This window comes from Lynx rufus, unplaced genomic scaffold (assembly GCF_022079265.1).
Source record: "Lynx rufus isolate CCGP_SWC_20201006 ecotype Redwood Valley unplaced genomic scaffold, mLynRuf1.p SCAF_8, whole genome shotgun sequence".
Taxonomy (NCBI): domain Eukaryota; kingdom Metazoa; phylum Chordata; class Mammalia; order Carnivora; family Felidae; genus Lynx; species Lynx rufus.
Genome location: NW_025814896.1, coordinates 120,003,536 through 120,021,656, shown reverse-complemented (window position 1 = coordinate 120,021,656; position 18,121 = coordinate 120,003,536). Strand labels below are relative to the sequence as shown.

Genomic DNA, 18,121 nt, shown 5'->3' with positions numbered 1-18,121 from the left:
TGATTGGGGAAGTCGTTAATAAAAGAATGTTGTTTAGTCGGGAAATGTGTTGAATTTATATGGTCATGTAGACCCTTGGTAAGCCCAGTGTAGGTATGTAAATCTGCTGTAGGTATGTATCTTCACTGACCAGAGCTAAAAACACTCTGACGTGTTCATGCCATTATTCTCTTTGCCCGGATCCTATACTGACCTATGATTTAACGATTTTGGTTTTATTATGCTATTTCTACTTGGACGATAGCTTAATAGAAAAGCATCTTGCCAGGATTCAGAAGACCTTTACTCTGTTCCATCCAGTTCTGTCTCAAGTCACTGTGACCTTGAACTGGTCATTTTACTTCCCTGTGCTTTTAATTTCTTTGTCTAAAAAAGAATAACAATTGTAGTCTTGTTAGAGTCTCAGATAGTTATGAAGGTATCTCAAAGCACTTTGAAAACTAAACTCAATATAAGTGAAAAATGGTATTTTTAGATACATATATATTTTTACAGTTTTTTAAAATGTTTTTTTAAGTTTGTTTTTTTTTTAATTTATTTGAGAGAGACAGACAGCAGGAGTGGGGGAGGGACAGAGAGAGAGAGGGAGAGAGAGAATCCCAAGCAGGCTCCATACTGCTGGTGCAGAGCCCCACGTGAGGCGCGAACCCACAAAACCACGAGATCATGACCTGAGCCAAAACCAAGAGTTGGATGTTTAAATGACTGAGCCACCCAGGCACCCCTATATTTTTACAATTAAAAAAAATTTTTTTAAAGCAGGATCCCTGCGCAACATGGGGCTTGAACTCATAACCCTGAGATCAAGAGTTGCATGCTCCACTGGCTGAGCAGCCAGGCACCCCGATATTTTTATATTTTACATATAGTATATTCTCAGAGGTCTATTGCCTAGTCCCATCTAGCGAAGTTTAACGTTGTCATATAACAAATAGATTTCTTCTAGCCTCTAAAGTCTAGCTAGAGTATTGATTTGTTTTAGTCTCATGAAGAATAATTCCTTTCTGTCTCATTTACCTTTTCCCTAATTCAGATGCTTGCCCTGATGCCTTTGCTATGCAGTCACATAAATAGACCTGATTCTTGCCAACTGGGAGAAGGTCAAACCGAATACCAACAGAGGGAAAGCATTTACCCAGCATTTAGACTATTTTTCTTTACACTTGTTTCTATCTCCACAACTGTATTGCAAGCCCTTGTGAGACCTGAACCTTTTTACATCCCTGGTGTCTAACAGTGATTTCTTTTTTTTTTTTTTTTTTTTATAATTTAACTTTATTTTTTATTTTTAAAAATTTACATCCAAATTAGTTTGTATATAGTGAAGCGATGATTTCAGGAGTAGATACCTTAATGCCCCTGACCCATTTAGCCCATCCCCCCTCCCACAATCCCTCCAGCAACCCTCGATTTGTTCTCCATATTTATGAGTCTCTTTTGTTCTGTCCCCTTCCCTGTTTTTATATTATTTTTGTTTCCCTTCCCCTTATGTTCATCTGTCCTGTGTCTTAAAGTCCTCATATGAGTGAAGTCATACGATTTTTGTCTTTCTCTGACTAATTTCACTTAGCATAATACCCTCCAGTTCCATCCACGGAGTTGCAAATGGCAAGATTTCATTCTTTTTGATTGCCGAGTTATACTCCAGTGTATTACACCATACCACATCTTTATCCATTCATCCATCGATGGACTTTTGGGCTCTTTCCATACTTTGGCTATTGTCGATAGCACTACTATAAACATGGGGGTGCATGTGTCCCTTTGAAACAGCATACCTATATCCCTTGGATAAATACCTAATAGTGCAATTGCTGGGTCGTAGGGTAGTTCTATTTTTAATTTTTTGAGGAACCTCCGTACTGTTTTCCAGAGCGGCCGCACCAGCTTGCATTCCCACCAGCAACGCAGAAGAGATCCCCTTTCTCCGCATCCTCACCAGCATCTGTTGCCTGAGTTGTTCATGTTAGCCATTCTGACAGGTGTGAGGTGGTATCTCGTTGTGGTTTTGATTTGTGCTTTCCTGATGATGAGTGATGTTGAGTGTTTTTTCCTGTGTCGGTTGGCCATCTGGGTGTCTTTGGAGAAGTGTCTATTCCTGTCTTTTGCCCATTTCTTCCCTGGATTATTTGTTTTTTGGGTGTTGAGTTTGATAAGTTCTTTATGGATTTTGGATACTAACCCTTTATCTGATGTGTCATTTGCAAATATCTTCTCCCATTCTGCCAGTTGCCTTTTAGTTTTGCTGATTGTTTCCTTTGCTGTGCAGAAGGTTTTTATTTTGGTGAGGTCCCTGTAGTTCATTTTTGCTTTTGTTTCCCTTGCCTCCGGAGACGTGTTGAGTAAGAAGTTGCTGCGGCCAAGGTCAAAGAGGTTTTTGCCTGTTTTCTCCTCTAGGATTTTGATGGCTTCCTATCTTACATTTAGGTCTTTTCATCCATTTTGAGTTTATTTTTGGGTATGGTGTAAGAAAGTGGTCCAGGTTCATTTTTCTGCATGTCACTGTCCGGTTTTCCCAGCACCATTTGCTGAAGAGACAGACTGTCTTTATTCCATTGGCCCTTCTTTCCTGCTTTGTCAAAGGTTAGTTGGCCATACGTTTGTGGGTCCATTTCTGGGTTCTCTATTGTGTTCCATTGATCTGAGTGTCTGTTTTTGTGCCATAACAGTGATTTCTGTTGATGATGATAGTGTGCAGGAAGGCACATGATAAGACAAAGGAATGTGACCAGCTGGTGGGGGTGGGGTGGGGGTGGGAGGCATATGCTGAACAGGTTTTAGGTTGCAGTAATTTTATAACTTACTCCTCTTGAAGCTCACGTGAATGTCCTTGCTTGACAGAACTCTTAGGATGAAGGATTTAGAATAGAGGGATACAGAATTTGTTGGTGTTTTCAGTCATTAGACAGACTGGAGATTATGGGCTGGTTCAATGTTTATATCTATATGTTATGTGTCTATATACACACGTGTGTATACCACTGGGATAATATGTAACACATATCTGCTTTGACTTTAATTATATATGTAAAATATAGAATGTGTATCAGCCGTAAAATCCTAGGTTTTGGAGTTGGGAGGAGCCTTTTGAGGCCATCTAGTTCAGCAAATAGTAAAGTTTTGGCAGGGCAGGGACTTGAACCCAGATATTTTAATCCCCAACTCAGTTTCTTAGAATACATTGTGGAATACATAAAAAGGAGCCTTTGAGAAAATTCTGATGTGGTTGGGAGCCAGTGTGCACAAGAAACAGAATGAGAGACCGTTGGGTGACTCCAGTACATAATGAGTAGCAAATATTATTTTTAAATGTGGCTTGTAACATTAGTTTAATTGCTTTATAATATGCCAAATTGTTTTGAATAGCCAATTTTTTCCCCAGAGGTTGCCAGAAGTTCAGAGGCAAGAACCATAGGTAACCTTAGTTATCAGGGACAGGTTTCCTAGGAGGTGGAATGTGAACCAGCCTTGAGGGATAAGTAAGAATTAGCAGAGGCCACTCGGATGGGAGGATACATGAATGAAGGCAGGGAGGTTGAAATGAACCCACGAGCAGTGTGAGGGACTGGGGCTCACTCTTCTTGTTACGTGTTGAATAGGGGAAAATGCTTTGGGAGAGTTGAGGTGGAACCTAGTGAAGCCGGGAATTCATTAGAAGAGTTAGGAATTTGAATTGTATCTGGAAGTGTATAAAAGGGACATGTGGTCAGTGGAAGGACACGATGGCATGTCATCTGACTTCCCCTTATTTCTTTATTGTCTCCAAGGTCAGTCACGAGTAATCTGCACATCTTCCAATTTCATGGCCTCTTTCCAGTCCTCCTTCTCCTTGAGTATTGAATCATTTGACCATCTTGTGCTCCTTGATTCTCTCCTCTTTTGCTGTCAGGCATTGATCTCTACTGACTCTCCTGCTGTCTCTCAAGTTCACCTTCTGTCCCACACCTTCCCCCTGCCCTCTGAATGTAGGGAGGTCAACAGATCCAAGTCCTTAATTGTGAGTAATGGACCTGCTCAAGTGAAGGATAAGAGGGCTTGAGTGTGCTGCAGCTGGGAAGGCGGTAGGAACCAGGAAGCCCTAGGGGCCAGCTACGCTGTCTTCTCCTGGACATGTGGTGTGTTCTTTCCTGGCTTTTCTCTTCTTTCTTTACATCCTTCTTCACTCTGCCTGCTGGCTTCTTTGCTCACTCAAGGTTTTTGCTTCCCCATAACTGGCTTACAAGTGACTTCAGTTTACCAGTGCCCTGGTTTTCCCTCAGCATCCTTTCAGCTTCCACTAATTAGTATTTGTCTTCATGCTTCTTTGCATAGATTCCTAAGAGAGAGAATCTGACTGGCACAGCTTATCACTTACAGGCAGGTGACATGGGTTACTGGCTGGCCACTCTCTGGATTGTCCCTTGGTGGTCCAGGACCCACCTGGAATCTAATCAGCTTTGGCCGTGGGCTCAGGGATGAAGTATCTGTGGCCGCCCAGCTCCCTTTAGAGGGGGGATGGGTGAGCTGCTGCTGTCAAACCTGCCTCTTGTTCTTCCGTGTTCCGAACCGCAAGTACTTCATGGGTCTCCCATCTACACCCCATTTGTCTTCAGAGCTTTACCTCGTCAAGCGGACATACCCACCTGGGTGTCTCTCTGTCACTTCGAAGTCAGCATATTTAGGAGTGAAGTCATTTTTCTTCCCAAACCAGTTGTTACTCTGTGTAGAATAGTTAGGTTTTCTTAGTCTCTAAGCTTCCTTTATAATCCTGTTGTCCTTTCTTTCCATATCTGATTGGTTACTAGGATGCCTCGTCTTCCTTGATAAAATCTCTTGTCTAGGTCCCTTCCTTCCATTCATACACTGATACTGCCTGTATCCTGGCTTTTAGCACCACATGCTTGAGTCTGCCAGAGTCTCCTTGCTGATCTCCCTGTGCCTTTGTGTCCTGCACCAGCACACCTCTGTTAGAGCTGACGGGGGAATCTGTACCCCATTTTATCATGGTTCTTAGCTCTGACCACTGTTGCCTTCAAGTTGATTGTGGATATTATAAATAGTTCTCTATGATATCAGTAGGTGTGGTTAGGTCAGAAGACTGTACATAACACATAAGTGTATGCATGTATGTAACTTCAAAGAGAAAAAAATTTGAAAGTTATACACCAAATTAGCAGTATCTCCTTCAAAGGAAATGATAGGACAGGGGAGGGCATCAAGAGGGAACTTTAGTTTTACTCTCCATCTTTTAGAGTTGTGTGTTTTTGTGTCTTTGCCACAAGCATGTATTCATGTTTGTTTTTTTTTTAATTAAAAAATTAGAGAAAGGTTGCTCTTTTTTTTATTGAAGTATAATTAACTCTGTTATATTAGGGTCAGGTGTGCAACGTGATGATTCGGCAGTTCTGTACTTAGTGCTCATCAAGATAAGTGTATGCTCAATCCCTTTCGTCTACTTTACCCATTTCCCCCACCTACCTCCCCTCTGGCAACCCACCAGTTCTCTGTATTTAAGAGTCTGGTTTTTTGTTTGTCTCTTCTTGTCTTTGTTCATTCGTTTTGTTTCTTAAATTCCACATATGAGTGAAATAATATGGTATTTGTCTTTCTCTGACTTACTTCACTTGGCATTATACCCTCTAGGTTCATCCATGTCGCAGATGCCAAGATATCATTCTTTTTTTATGGCTGAGTAATATTTGATTGAGTGCGTGTATGTGTGTGTACACATCACATCTTCATTCATCTATGGGTGGGCGCTTGCGTTGCTTCTGTATTTTGGCTATTCTCAGTAATGCTGCAGTATACACAGGGGTGTGTATATCTTTTTGAATTAGTGTTTTTGTATTCTTTGGGTATGTACCCAGAAGTGGAATTCCTAGGTCGTATGGTATGTCTTGTCTTTTCTTTTTTCTTGTCTTGTCTTGTCTTTTCTTCTCTCTTGTTTTCTTCATTGCTTATTTATTTTTGAGAGAGAGACAGAGTGTGAGTGGGGAGGGGCAGAGAGAGAGGGAGATACAGAATCCAAAGCAGGCCTTAGGCTCCAGGCTGTCAGCACAGAGTCCAATGCACGGTTCAGACTCACGAATCGTGAGATCATGACCTGAGCCGAAGTTGGGCACATAACTGACTGAGCCACCCAGGTGACCCTAGATCATACGGTATTTCTGTTTTTAATTTTTGAAGAACCTCCATAATGTTTTCCACAGTGGCTGCACCAATTTGCGATTTTCCCAGTAGTGCACAAGGGTTCCTTTTTCTCCACATCCTCATTAACACTTGTTATTTCTTGTCTTTTTGATTTTAGCCATTCTGACAGGTGTAAGGTGATCTCATTGTAGTTTTGATTTGCATTTGCCTGATGATTAGTGGTGTTGAGCATCTTTTCATGTGTCCGTTGGCCATTTGTATGTCTTTTTTGGAAAAATGTTCAGACCCTCTATCATTTTTAATCAGATTATTTGGTTTTTTTTTTGGTGTTGAGTTGTATAAATTCTTTATATATTTTGGATATTAACCTCTTACCGGATGTATCATTTGCAAATATCTTCTTCCATTCAGTAAGTTGCCTTGTTTCGTTGATGTTTTCCTTTGCTGTGTAAAAACTTTTGATTTTGATGTAGTCCCAATAGTTTATTTTTGCTTTTGTTTCCCTTGCCTCAGGAGACATATCTAGAAACGTACCGCTGCAGCCAATATCAAAGAAATTACTTCTTGTGCTCTCTTCTAGGAACTTCATGGTTTTGGGTCTCACATTTAGGTCTTTAACTCATCAAAGTTTATTTTTGTGTGTGGTGTAAGAAAAAGTAGTCCAGTTTCAATTTTTTGCATGTCGTTTGATTTTCCCAACACCATTTGTTGAAGAAACTGTCTTTTCCCCATTGTATATTCTTGCCTCCATTGTCATAGATTAATTGACCATATAAGCATGGGTCTATTTCTGGGCTCTCTGTTGTGTTCCATGGGCTCTGAGTCTATTTTTGTGCCAGTCCTATACTGGCATGAGGGTTGCTCTTTTGATGTTGGAAAGTAACTATATAAATTGAGTCAAACAGAATCAGGAGGCATTCTAGGTTTTTGCAGAATGGCGATAATCACCAACCAAATGGCTTTTATTTCTACATAAAAAACAAGAATACTAAGCTATGTGAAGAGTAGATATCGTTTATTGAGACTCCTTTTTTTTTTTTTGAGATTTTTATTTTTTAAAGTAATCTCTATACCCAATGTGGGGCTCAAACCTAACAACCCTGATATCAAGAGTTGCATGCTCTCAGTTGCAGGACTAAGCCATCCAGGCACCCCGGGACCTCTAATATTAAGGGAAGACCTGTGACACATTGGCTGCTCTCAATGTGATTGTCAAACACTTGATAAAAAGAAACAATTTTGTTAATGGCATGAATACTCTCATTAATGAATATACCATTATTAGGTATAATCTCTGTATTTACCTTAAATATCGTTTGGAAACTTGTAAATGCTAGTCAGTTTCTTAGCCTTTTTTTTTTTTTTTTCCAACGTTTATTTATTTTTGGGACAGAGAGAGACAGAGCATGAACGGGGGAGGGGCAGAGAGAGAGGGAGACACAGAATCGGAAACAGGCTCCAGGCTCTGAGCCATCAGCCCAGAGCCCGACGCGGGGCTCGAACTCCCGGACCGCGAGATCGTGACCTGGCTGAAGTCGGACGCCTAACCGACTGCGCCACCCAGGCGCCCCAGTTTCTTAGCCTTTTTAAAAAATTTTTAATTGAACTGGTTTGGTAAGTGGCAAATGCAGCTTGGCATTGAATGTTGTAATTCTTCTTAGAATGTCTATTTTTGAAAATGTAAAAAGTCATCTGACTTCATATATTTGAATTAATAGTTCTTTGAACTTTACCTTAAAGCCGCCCAGACCAAGTCGAAGAAAACCTTAGCCAAACCCAATATAAGGAATATTGTGGTGGTGGAGGGTGTTCGCATTCCATTTTTGCAGTCGGGCACTTCGTAAGTATTAAATGATTGTGTTCTCTTCTTTTTTTCTTTTTTCTTTTCCAGCTTTATTCAGGGTATCACTGGGAAATAAAAATTGTATATATTTAGGTTGTACGACATGATTTTTTATGGTATACAATGTGATGATTTCATACGTGTATACGTTGTGAAATGATTACTAAAATCCGGTTAATTAACACGTAACTTTATTTATTTCTTCTTTTAAGACACTTTCGGAAGTGGTCTTTGCAAATGTAACCCAGTCGGTAATACTGTCGCTAGTGGGTTAATGTACGCATAGCATTCTTTATGAAATTAATGCCGAATAAGTCAGGCCAGTGCTAAAATAAAATGGCAAAATTTGTTTTTCATCCTTTCTCATGAACAAGCCTATTATAGTTTTAGATTGAACCAGGCCAATTTTGAAAACCTAGTGTGGATCCAGATGCCTTGGTTCCAGCAGAGGTATGCTTTCCTTGTCTGGAGATAAGTACCTTGTTTCTGTCCTTGTTCAGAAGTTTGAATACTGAGGCTGTGGGCCAGTGGGTATTCAGAAGGGCCTCTAATTCATTGCTTTGGCTTCCTGATCAGAATTGCAGTTGACAGGCTGGTCGAAATCCCAGCATAGCACAACCCCAAGTAAATAGAACCAGAATGATCCTAGACGAGCACAGAAATCTCCCAGAACCAAACTGCTGTTCTCCTTAGACTTGTCTGCTGCTTTGTATCCCCAAGTGGGGCCTAGTCTGTCCAAAAGCTGATAATGGGCTTTGGTAACTAGGTTCAAACTAAGTGAAACACTAGTTCTGTTTTGTTTAGGTTGTTTTGATACTCATATTTTGAACAAGCAGTCACTATACTGCCCTGGGGAATGTTGGGCATCTGCTAAGAGGAGTGAGGCCTATCAATATATACTAATATAGAAAGTTTCTGAGGATGTGTTAAGTGTAAAGAGCAAGGTGCAGAGCAGTGTGTTTGTCAAAGATGCATACCTTTGTGTGTGTGTGTACATACACAAACAGTAAACGTTCTTTTTTAAACATATGGTTTAGAACCTAGAGAGTATTTTCTTACAGAATTAATGCTGTAAGTGAGTGGTGGTGAAGATTCTTCACTCACCCTCTTGTCTCAACATCGTAAAGCCATTTTTCTCTATAATCTTTTCCTCTACTGACAAGAGCAGTAAAAGTAAGAATCTCAAGCTGTAGCAGCAGGAAAGTGAGGACAGGAGAGCCTCGTACTTCGCAGCAGCAGGGTAGAAAAAGAAAGTTCTGTCAAGAGCAGAAAGTTCTAGGCTAGGAAGACGATTCTTTTTTTGTAAGGGTTGCTTATATACTATGTAGGTATTTGTTTCCAGCTGTTTTACTAGTTATTAAGAAATTTGAACACGTTCAGCTATATCATTTACTTACGTTATTTAAACACTTTCTTTGGTAATTGGTATTTGCCTAAAGTTTGATTTGAGATATTCAGCACATTGGTATGGGGTTCCTTTTGTTGTTTGTGGTTGTGTTTTAGTTTAATTCAGGATCTTAACTGACTGAGATGACAAAGTACGTGGGCAACTTAGTGGTACAGAGAAGAGATAAACTTGGAATAACATAAGAAATTAAAGTTGATAGAAAAGAAGGAAAAAATTTCAAGGTAATATTTATGTAAAGAACGAAAGTGACAATATAGCGAGAAGAATTTATAAAGAAGACAAATAATCAAGTCATGAGATTGATGTTATGATTGAGGTGACAAATAGGTCTTCTATATAGAATAAATGATTTTCTAGGTGGAAAAAGATCTTCTGTTCAATTTGAGGAAACTTTGCTTTTAACTTGAGTGCTATTTGGAAGACAAGGTTCTTAAAAGGGGAGGGCATTTGGGAAGCACTCGTAGGAATGGATGCCAGCAGTGGGATTTGGGAATCTGCTAATCATCCTTGTAGAGAAGGGTGTAGGAATGTGAGCGTTAACATTGTAAAATGATAATTTAGTGTTTGGACATTTTAAAATTGACACACAATGTTTCCCCAGATTATTCTGTTCTAAATTTGAGGGAACTCATTTTACCTCTGAAAGATTTGGAAAACTACAGATAATTCTTCTGTGATTCAGAGTTAAAATAAAAACATTTTTGGATTTTTAGGTTTTGATTTTCAGGAACTTGTAGAATGAACTTATTCAATCCAGTGGCCTAATCTTTGACTTAAAGGGAATTTATTTTTGACATTTAAACAGAGTTTGCATGCAGAGCTTGGTTTCTAAATACCGTTCTTCAGTATAAGGAGCCAGGCCTGCCTAGAAGAATGACCAGGGCTGAGCCAGAGAAAATACAAGATGAGGCTGGAGCATTTTGTAGTGCCTGGAAGTGAAGAAGTGCTTTAAGAAAAAAAAAAAAAAAAATGACATGAGAAAAGGACAAGGGACCAATCTGAAATAACTTCCAATGATGAAAGCTAGAACAATTTGACCAATAAAATAGAGTATTACATCATAACCCAAAGAATAAATATTTATGTGAGTCCCATCTTACATAAATAAATAAATAATTGAATAAATACATAAATGAGAGAGAAGGGACACATCATCATCATCTTTACCAAAGAATTTCAGCTAATAAATATAGAAGGAATGATGAAATGAATCACCATTGGAACACCACAGTAATAATTGCTGCAAGGAGGATCTATGAATGAATGCTAAAATTAGGAGGTGAGAAACGTTGAGAAACGAGATACTTGCGTTGCCTCAACTCTTTCCCCCTAAATATTTATTAATTACTGTGGTGCTTTTAACATGTCCACAAATCCTTTGTTACTCCTTCCAGTAGGAAGTAGAGCTGAATTCTCCTCCCTTCGAGCGAGGTCCAGACTGATGACTCACTTCTATACTCAACTTGAGTACAGAAAGGGAAAAATAGTGATGAAAACTGGCAGATACTGCTTTAACCAAGTGATTCACTAGTAATAAGTCATGTTGCTATCATGCACGTTCTGATATGAAGCAATGAGAAGGGCACTTCACTTCTCTCGTAGTCTTCCCCCAAACCCATGACCCTAGTCTTCAAATGTCAAGGTCACAAAGACCAGGAAAGGCTGAGAAACTGTCACAGATTGGAGGAAACAAAGGCATGACAACTAAGTACATGGATTTGGTATTAGAACAGAACAGGAAGCAGGCATTAGTAGAAAAACTGGTGAGATCCAGATAAAGTTAGCAGCTTAGTGAATGTTGTAGCAGTACCAATTTCTTAGTGTCGACGGGTGCATCATGGTTGGATAAGATATTAGCATTAGAGGAAGCCAGGCAAAGGGTATTCAGGATGTCTGTTCGGTCTTTCCAGTTCTGTCGTAGATCTTAAATGACTTCAAAAAGTTTCCGAAAAAGTCCTAATACATCCCTCAGGTCCCTTTGGACGTTGAAAAATAATCTATTTTAAAAAATGAAGTAAAGAGAACTGAGAAGATGGAGTTTAGTTTTAAAGAGCGTGCAACATATGTCATGATGAACAATAAGATACTGGGCCACATCTTGGTTAGATTCTTAGCCAGCTCAGTAGGAGTTCAGGCCCGCCAGATTGCGAAGGATGACAAATAGTAGTCACAATATTGCTTCATTTGGAATGCTGGACTGCCTTAGATCATGAAGTGCATTTGCAGGAGCATATTAGATGGTATCTCTAGGTATTTCAAATAGAATGAAAACACTGTTAATGTTCTAGGCTTTTAGTTTAAATTGTTTCTTTTCTTTCCTCAGATATAAGGAACTGATGCCACATGATTTGGCTAGAGCAGCACTTTTGTAAGTAAATGCAGTTTTATTTTAGTTGTTACTCTAGTTTTTACATGCGAAACATGTTTAATAGGATTTCCATATCTAGGATATATTACCTTTTATGTGGTGAGAAACACACACCTACTAGCTTTTTCAAGATTTACTGACGTCCATTTTGGCCATGTGTGCAAAACAAATTCAAGCAGCTGGTAGGTGTCAGCAGTGTTTATTTTGCGGGCTTGACAAACAGTTTCTTAGTGTGACAGTATTCCTTCACGAGCACTGTAGCTAGGTAGCTGGTTATAACCGATCAATGCAAATACAATGTATGTATTTGGTGATTTATTTTATTTTATTTTATTTTATTTTATTTTATTTTATTTTATTTTATTTTATTTTATTTTTTTTATTTATTTTGAGAGAGAGAGAGACAGAATGTAAGCGGGGGAGAGGCAGAGAGAGGGAGACACAGAATCAGAAGCACGCTCCAGGCTCTGAGCTGTCAGCGCAGAGCCCGACATGGGGCTCGAACTTACAAACTGGGAGATCATGACCTGAGCCGACTAAGTCAGACACTTAACCGACTGAACCACCCAGGCGCCCCTGATGATTGTTTTAGATGGGAGCTAATATTTATCTACAAAGAAGCCTAGAATGAGACTTGAAGATCCATGTGTAAGCCAAGTAAGAATGTAAAATTAGGTATGGTTACAGGAGATTGAGCCAGGTGAGTAATTTGGTGAAAGTCCTACAATGTGTGGCTGTTTCTGCAGTGGGAGTAGCATGTGAAGCATCACCTCATTCATTTTTCATCAGTGCCTTGTTTCTGTGTCTTCAGAAACCAGCCACAGGTCTCTTCTAGTTTGAAAAAACCCTCAGGTGACATTTCTGCCCATCTGATTCTTTTTCTTCTCTTCCTGCCAGACTTTAAAAATGAATGAAAGCAGCAGTTGCTTCTCTTTTCTTACCATTCATTTCCTTGAATCTCATAATAATTATTTCCATTCCTACTGTTCTTCAGTAACCATACTTTCGGGAGCTTCTCTCTGTAATGGCTTTTGTGGTCACTAAATGCACAGGCCTTTCCCCAGGCCTTGGTCTCTTTGTATTCTCTAGCATTGACCTGTCAGCTGTACTTGACCCCGTCTTCCTTTGACTTATTCATATTATGCCTTTAAGATTTTCCTTTCATCTTCTGAATGATTTTTCCCTACTTTAAAAAACTGGATCTTTTAAACTTTCCTACAAGTATTTCGCAAGTTTTAGTTCTTACAGCATTGCATTTCTATGTATGCATGCTTTTCCTTAAAAAAAATCTCATCTACTTAATGTTTATTTTGTTATGTGGAGGGTTCCCAAATCTCTAAACTTGACCCCTTAGACACTTCCAAGTGCAGTGTATCAAAAATAAAACTTACCAGGGTGCCTGGACTCAGTAGAGCGCGGGACTCTTGATCTCAGGGTTGTGAGTTTGAACCCCACATTGGGTATGGAGCCTACTCAAAAAAAAAAACAAAAATTGAAAAATAAAAATTATCTTTTCCCTAAAACTAGCTTATTTTTCCATTAAAAAATGTTTTTAGTGTTCCTTTTTGAGACAGAATGCGAGTGGGATGGGGGTGGCGGGGGGGGCGGGGGCGCTCAGGCAGAGACAGAGGGAGGCACAGAATCTGAAGCAGGCTCTAGGCTCCCAGCTGTCAGCACAGAGCCCGACATGGAGTCAAGCTCAGCGAACCGTGAGATCATGACCTGAGCTGAAGTCGGATGGATGGTTAAGCAACTGAGCCACCCAGTTACCCCTTGTTTTCCTATTTCTTTTTTTTTATTTTTTATTTTTTATTGTTTTTTAATGTTTTATTTTTGAGACAGAGAGAGACAGAGCATGAACAGGGGAGGGGCAGAGAGAGGGAGACACAGAATCTGAAACAGGCTCCAGGCTCTGAGCTGTCAGCACAGAGCCTGATGCGGGGCTCGAACCCACGGACCGTGAGATCATGACCTGAGCCACTTATAAGCTGGCCACTTAACCGACTGAGCCACCCAGGCGCCCCGTCCTATTTCTGATTATGATCCCAGACTGGTGCTTTGCAAGTTTTTCCACAACTTCTTGTTTTAAAAACTGTCAAGTGTACAATAAAATTGAAAGAATAATATAGTGAGCACCTAAATACCTCCCACCTAGATTTAATAATTGTTAACCATTTGGCCATGTCTATATAGTTTAATAAAGCATTTGACAGTGAGTTGCAGACATCTTGAAACTTCAGCCCTAAATACTTCAAGTGTTTATCTCCTGAGCATAAGGACCTCCAGGATGTTGTTACTCCAGCTAAAACAGTAACAGTGATTCCATAACTAGTAATGTTCAGTTCATAGTCAATTCCCCCATAATTGTTCCAAGAATGTCTTTTCTTTCATTAGTTTTTTTTTTTACCCCCAAACCAGGACGCAGTCGAGGTTCATATTACAAATGGATAGGTCTCTTTTAGTCTCTTCAGTTTAGAACATTTTCTTTCTCCCCCAACATTCCCGTGCCCCAAAGGACAGGGACTTTTGAAAACTCTAGGCCACCTGTTTGATGGAATGTCCCGTATTCTCAATGTTTCTTCATGGTGATATTTAACTTCCCTTATGAATTTCCTGTAAACTGGAGATGCGTTCTAGAGGCTTGATTAGTTTCAGGTTAAACAGTATTTGGGAAGAATGCTTTATGGGTTTACGCATGTGGTATTCTGTCATGTCAGGAGGCACATGATATGCGATACTAAATCTAACCACTCAGTCATGGTCAGACTGCCAGGTCTTTTGATTATAAAGGTACATTTTTTTCTTTTGCAATTAGTAATCTGTAAAGTGGTATCATAGCACCGTGTGACTAGCCCATTCCCCAACGGTCTTTCACCAGATGGTTTTTAGCATTCATTGACAGTTTTGCCTGAATCAGTTTTATTACATCAGAGGTTACAAATTTATGATTTTTCTAATTTTGTTATTTCTCCTACATTTATCGGCTGGTATTTTTCTGTAAAGAACAGCTTTTCTTTGTTTTAAGACTTACGAAGTTTTACTTACTGTGTTTTTTTGAAGGTTTTATTTTTGGACTGCCTGGGTGACTCAGTCAGTTGGGCATCTGACTCTTGATTTTGGCTCAGGTCACGGTCTCACAGTTCATGAGTTTGAGCCCTGCGACGGGCTCTGCACTGACGGTGTGGAGCCTGCTTGGGATTCTCTGTCTCTCTCTCTCTTTGCCCCACCCTTCCTCTCTCTCTCAAAAAATAAAATATATAACCATTTAAAAAGATTGTTTTATTTTTAAGTAAGCTCTATACCCAACATGGGGCTCAAACTTCCAACCCCAAAATCAAGAGTCGAATGCTCCACTGACTGAGCCAGCCAGGTGCCCCATTTTACTTACTGTGTCATAGCTAAGGTTAGTCAATATTCTTTTTGAAGCTCACGCATTTTATCTGTGGGAGCTCCTGTCAAGTTGTTTCTTTTTTTTTTTTTAAGTTAGCTCTCCACCCATTGTGGGGCTCAAACTCACGACTCTGAGATCAAGAGTCGCATGCTCTACTAATTGAGCCAACCAGGCACCCCCAAGTTCTTATGTCCCTTTGTTTTTTAGCATAATGTTATTTTCTGAGGTATAACTTGAGTATAATAAAATGCACAGATTTAAGTGTATAGTATGATGAACTTTGACAAATGTGTACACCCATGTTCCTGTTTTTGATATCCCGTTAGTCTTTAAGTACTTTCTTATTTTTGGCACAAAAAAGATCAGTGAGATTTACTTTGTACTTGTCTTGCCTTAGACCTAGCCTCAGTCATTTTTTTAAAAAAGCTTATTCCTGGGGCACCTGGCTGGCTCAGTTGGTAGAGCATGTGACTCTTGATCTCAGGGTTGTAAGTAAGTTTGAGCCCAGTGTTGGGTGGAGAGATTAATTACAAATAAAATATTTAGGCACCTGGGAGGCTCGGTCAGTTAAGTGCCCGACTCTTGGTTTAGGCTCAGGTCATGATCTCATGGTTCATGAGATCAAGCCCTGCCTCGGGCTCTAGACTGACACCAGGGAAGCTGCTTGGGATTCTCTCTCTCTCTCTCTCTCTCTCTCCTCTTTCTCTCTTTCTCTTTCTCTCTCTCTCTCTTGCTCCTCCCCCACTCTCTCAAATAAGTAAACTTAAAAAACAAAATAAAATCTTTAAAAAAAAAAAAGTAAATAAGCTGATTCCTTTAGTGGGGAATGGCATTTAGAAACCAAGTCTGAAAAAAAAAAAAAAAGAAGTCTGAGTTCAAGATTGGCTCTCCTGGGGCGCTTGGGTGGCTCAGTCGGTTGGGTGTCCGACTTCGGCTCAGGTCATGATCTCGCAGTTCATGAGTTTGGGCCCCGCATCGGGCTCTGTGCTGACAGTCAGAGCCTGGAGCCTGCTTCGGATTCTGTGTCTCCCTCTCTCTCTGCCCCTCCCCTGCTTGCGCTCTCTCTCAAAAATAAAATAAACATTTAAAAAAAACCCAAAAGATTGACTCCTTCCTTTCCTACTGGAATGTGACTGCTTCTAGTCTCTATCAGTGGGTAAAACTAGACAAATGTATAGCTTCAATTATGGGTTTATATTGGTACTCCAAATTTAAATTTAATATACCTGGGATTTTATTTCATCTCTTTGATTTTACACTTGTCTCTCTTTTCTCTTTTGACTGAAACTTTGGTTCCTATTAACATTACTATATTTATATATCTGCTTTATCCTTTTCTAAATTATTTAATGTTTTATTTTTGAGAGAATGTGTGCAAATGGGGAGGGGCAGAGAGAGAAAGGGGACAGAGAATCTAAAGTGGACTCCACACTGACAGCAGTGAGCCCGATGCGGGGCTTGAACCCATGAACCACGAGATCATGACCTGAGCCAAAGTCAGACGCTCAGCCAACTGAGCCACGCAGGCACCCCTCAAAATGATTTTTGATTCTTCCTATTTAGCTTGTCATTTTAAAAGAATTACAGTGTTTTATGTGATGACCTGCGGCACTGTCTCGGTTTTTATTGCTTTGGACTTCTCTCAGGGGTTTGCTGCATCGGACCAATGTCCCGAAGGATGTTGTTGATTATATCATCTTTGGCACAGTTATACAGGAAGTGAAGACTAGCAATGTGGCTAGAGAGGTGAGTAAAACGAACTTCATGTTGTTCCGAGAGATTGATAGGAGAATCAATTGAATTTCAGTGAACAGAATTATTCTTCAAAAGTTATTAAAAAGTTTTAAGTAAGGTTATATTTGACTTAAAATGTGATTTTACAATTTGAATAATGAATGTTATTTAATGTTTGAGAGAATTATAGTATAAACCAAATGACTTGCCCTGTAGTAGTGTATATTCATACTATAAGTCAAATCAATTATTTGAGCTGCTTTGGGATATGTTCATTTTTCTATCCCTTAGGATAATAGAGATCGTAGGGAAGTATGGCTGATGTGGCCTTGATAATGTTATGGTGGCTACTAATTAACTCAAAATTTTAACACTATGCAAAGAACTTATTTCACAACATGGTTTTTGTTGGAGGTGGCATTGCTGATTCATTTGTTCCCATTAACGACACGACACGTAGGGTGTGTGTCTAAAACCATCTCATAGGAGTTTACCTTTACCCTAGTTGGCGTAGCTCCAGGTAGCGTTCACTGGTGGCAACTGAGATTATAACAGACCTTAAAACTTGTGTGACACGTCACACAGGCATTTCCTGGTGAAGAGTCCAAACACATCTTCTGGGCTTTGTTTCAATTTGAAAGTGATTATTTGGATAAAGTTGGCTCCAAAGCACATTTCAGCGTGTTAAGCATTTTCTTTATTTCTAGCTTTGTGCCTGCCGTATCTCTGTGTTCAGTACAGTTGTGGGGGCAATAATTTCCATCACTATCAGCCAGGAGGGGACATGAGCAGGGCCGGAAGTATTCGTTCTGCCCCACATTTTTACCTGCCAGTAAATGCTAATATTGCTGAACATCTGGTGTTACTTAAGCCCACAGAATCAACTGTAGGATGTTAGGGAGGCAGAAAAAAAATTATGAACAGAAAATGGTTTTTTTCCCGTCCTGATTTTTTTGGTTTTTCCCTGGGCTTTCACGTTTCTGACTGGGTCAAATATGACAATTTTACGACTGCATCAAGCTAGTCATAATACATTTGCAACTTTTATATTCTGCAAAAAGCAAAGTGGCTCTTATAAGAGCACTTGAAAACTAAATACCAAGCGTTTCAGTTTTTTCAGTATTTTGTTCTAATACTTAAAGGCATAATGTTTTTCCCTAAATTCTGTCAGAAAATTTTACATCTATGTGCAAATCGCAGCTATGAATTGACATGTGGTAGTTGCCTCTCCCTGCCCTGTACCAATAC

The 18,121-nt window shown here is 39.7% G+C and overlaps 1 protein-coding gene across 1 annotated transcript in view; it reads left to right on the top strand.

Moving 5' to 3' along the window:
- HADHB (hydroxyacyl-CoA dehydrogenase trifunctional multienzyme complex subunit beta) overlaps positions 1-18,121 on the top strand; it is a 39,732-nt gene that overhangs the window by 8,932 nt on the left and 12,679 nt on the right. The window contains exons 4-6 of the mRNA XM_047069005.1: positions 7,870-7,969; positions 11,704-11,748; positions 16,786-16,885. Of these exons, the coding sequence (XP_046924961.1) occupies positions 7,870-7,969; positions 11,704-11,748; positions 16,786-16,885 (245 nt within the window). The remainder of the gene's footprint in view (positions 1-7,869; positions 7,970-11,703; positions 11,749-16,785; positions 16,886-18,121) is intronic.